At 62.2% G+C, this 1742-nt stretch overlaps 1 protein-coding gene across 1 annotated transcript in view; it reads right to left on the minus strand.

The window, feature by feature from the left end:
* The window catches only part of LOC138839940 (cytokine receptor-like factor 2), a gene marked incomplete at its 5' end in the record, with an annotated part of 9994 nt that extends 8963 nt beyond the window's left edge, over positions 1–1031 (minus strand). Inside the window, 2 exons of the mRNA XM_070039408.1 lie at positions 1–60; positions 938–1031. The exon at positions 1–60 is cut by the window's left edge and continues 80 nt beyond it. Of these exons, the coding sequence (XP_069895509.1) occupies positions 1–60; positions 938–1031 (154 nt within the window). The remainder of the gene's footprint in view (positions 61–937) is intronic.
* Positions 1032–1742: the final 711 nt, after the last annotated feature.

A 1742-nucleotide genomic window follows, 5' to 3' on the forward strand; every position in this document is an offset into this window, starting at 1 on the left:
TGACCTGGGCACCGTCCGGGCTCCACAGGAAGCGGAGGTCACGCAGGGTCGCGGGTTTCACTGTGGGGGTCACGGGGGGTCATGGGGGGCACAGGTCATGCAGGGTCCTGGGTTTGGTGCATGGGGGTCATGGGGGGTGGTCGGGGGTCATGGGGTCATGGGGGTCACAGGGGGGTCATGGGGGTCACGGGGGGTCATGGAGGTCACAGGGGGTCATGGGGGTCACAGCGGGTTGTGGAGGTCAAGGATATCACAGGGGGATCATAGGGGTCACAGGAGGTCATGGGGGTCACAGGGGGTCATGGAGGTCACAGGGGGTCATGGGGGTCACAGGGGGTCATGGAGGTCACAGGGGGTCACGGGGGTCACAGGGGGTCATGGGGGTCACAGCGGGTTGTGGAGGTCAAGGATATCACAGGGGGATCATAGGGGTCACAGGAGGTCATGGGGGTCACAGGAGGTCATGGGGGTCACAGAGGGTCATGAGAGGTCACAGGGGGTCATGGGGGTCACAGAGGGTCATGGGGGTCACAGGGGGTCATGGGGGTCACAGGGGGTCATGGAGGTCACAGGGGGTCATTGGGGTCACAGCGGGTTGTGGAGGTCAAGGATATCACAGGGGGATCATAGGGGTCACAGGAGGTCATGGGGGTCACAGGGGGTCATGGAGGTCACAGGGAGTCATGGAGGTCACAGGGGGTCATGGGGGTCACAGGGGGTCATAGGGGTCACAGGGTATCATGGGGTTATGGGGGTCACAGGGGTTCATAGTGGGTCACAGAGGTCATGGGGGGGTCACAGGGGGTCATAGGGTATCATGGGGGTTATGGGGGTCACAGGGGTTCATGAGGGGGTCACAGGGGTTCAAGAAGGGGTCATGGGGGGTCACAGGAGGTCATGGGGGGTCACGGGGGGGTCACCAGGCCCCGGAGCTCACGGAAGTCAGCGACGTAGCGGCTGAGGTTGAGGAGGGCCCGGCCCCCGTCCCGCAGGGTCAGGTGCAGGATGTCGCCCCGAACCCCCAGCGCGCAGCCCGCCGTGAGCCCGGCCCGCACCGCGTACGCCCCACACGGGCCCCAGGCCACTTCCTCGTCGAACCTGCCGGAGATGGGGGAGCACTCAGCACAGCACCCAGGAGCACTGAGCACAGCACCCAGGAGGTGGATGGATGGGTGGATGGATGGGTGGATGGATGGGTGGATGGATGGGTGGATGGGTGGATGGATGGATGGATGAGTGGGTGGATGGATGGGTGGATGGATGGGTGGATGGATGGGTGGATGGGTGGATGGATGGATGGGTGGATGGGTGGATGGATGGATGGGTGGATGGATGGATGGATGGGTGGATGGATGGATGGGTGGATGGATGGATGGATGGGTGGATGGATGGGTGGATGGATGGGTGGATGGATGGATGGATGGGTGGATGGATGAGTGGGTGGATGGATTGGTGGATGGATGGATGGATGGGTGGATGGATGGATGGATGAGTGGGTGGATGGATTGGTGGATGGATGGGTGGATGGATGGGTGGATGGATGGATGGATGGATGGATGGATGGATGGGTGGATGGATGGGTGGATGGATGGGTGGATGGATGGATGGATGGGTGGATGGATGGATGGATGGGTGGATGGATGGATGGGTGGATGGGTGGATGGATGGATGGGTGGATGGATGGATGGATGGGTGGATGGATGGATGGGTGGATGGATGGATGGATGGATGGATGGATGGGT

The sequence above is a fragment of the Dipodomys merriami genome, unplaced genomic scaffold (genome assembly GCF_024711535.1).
Source record: "Dipodomys merriami isolate MVZ:Mamm:240054 unplaced genomic scaffold, mDipMer1.0.p SCAF_3, whole genome shotgun sequence".
NCBI classification, from domain to species: domain Eukaryota; kingdom Metazoa; phylum Chordata; class Mammalia; order Rodentia; family Heteromyidae; genus Dipodomys; species Dipodomys merriami.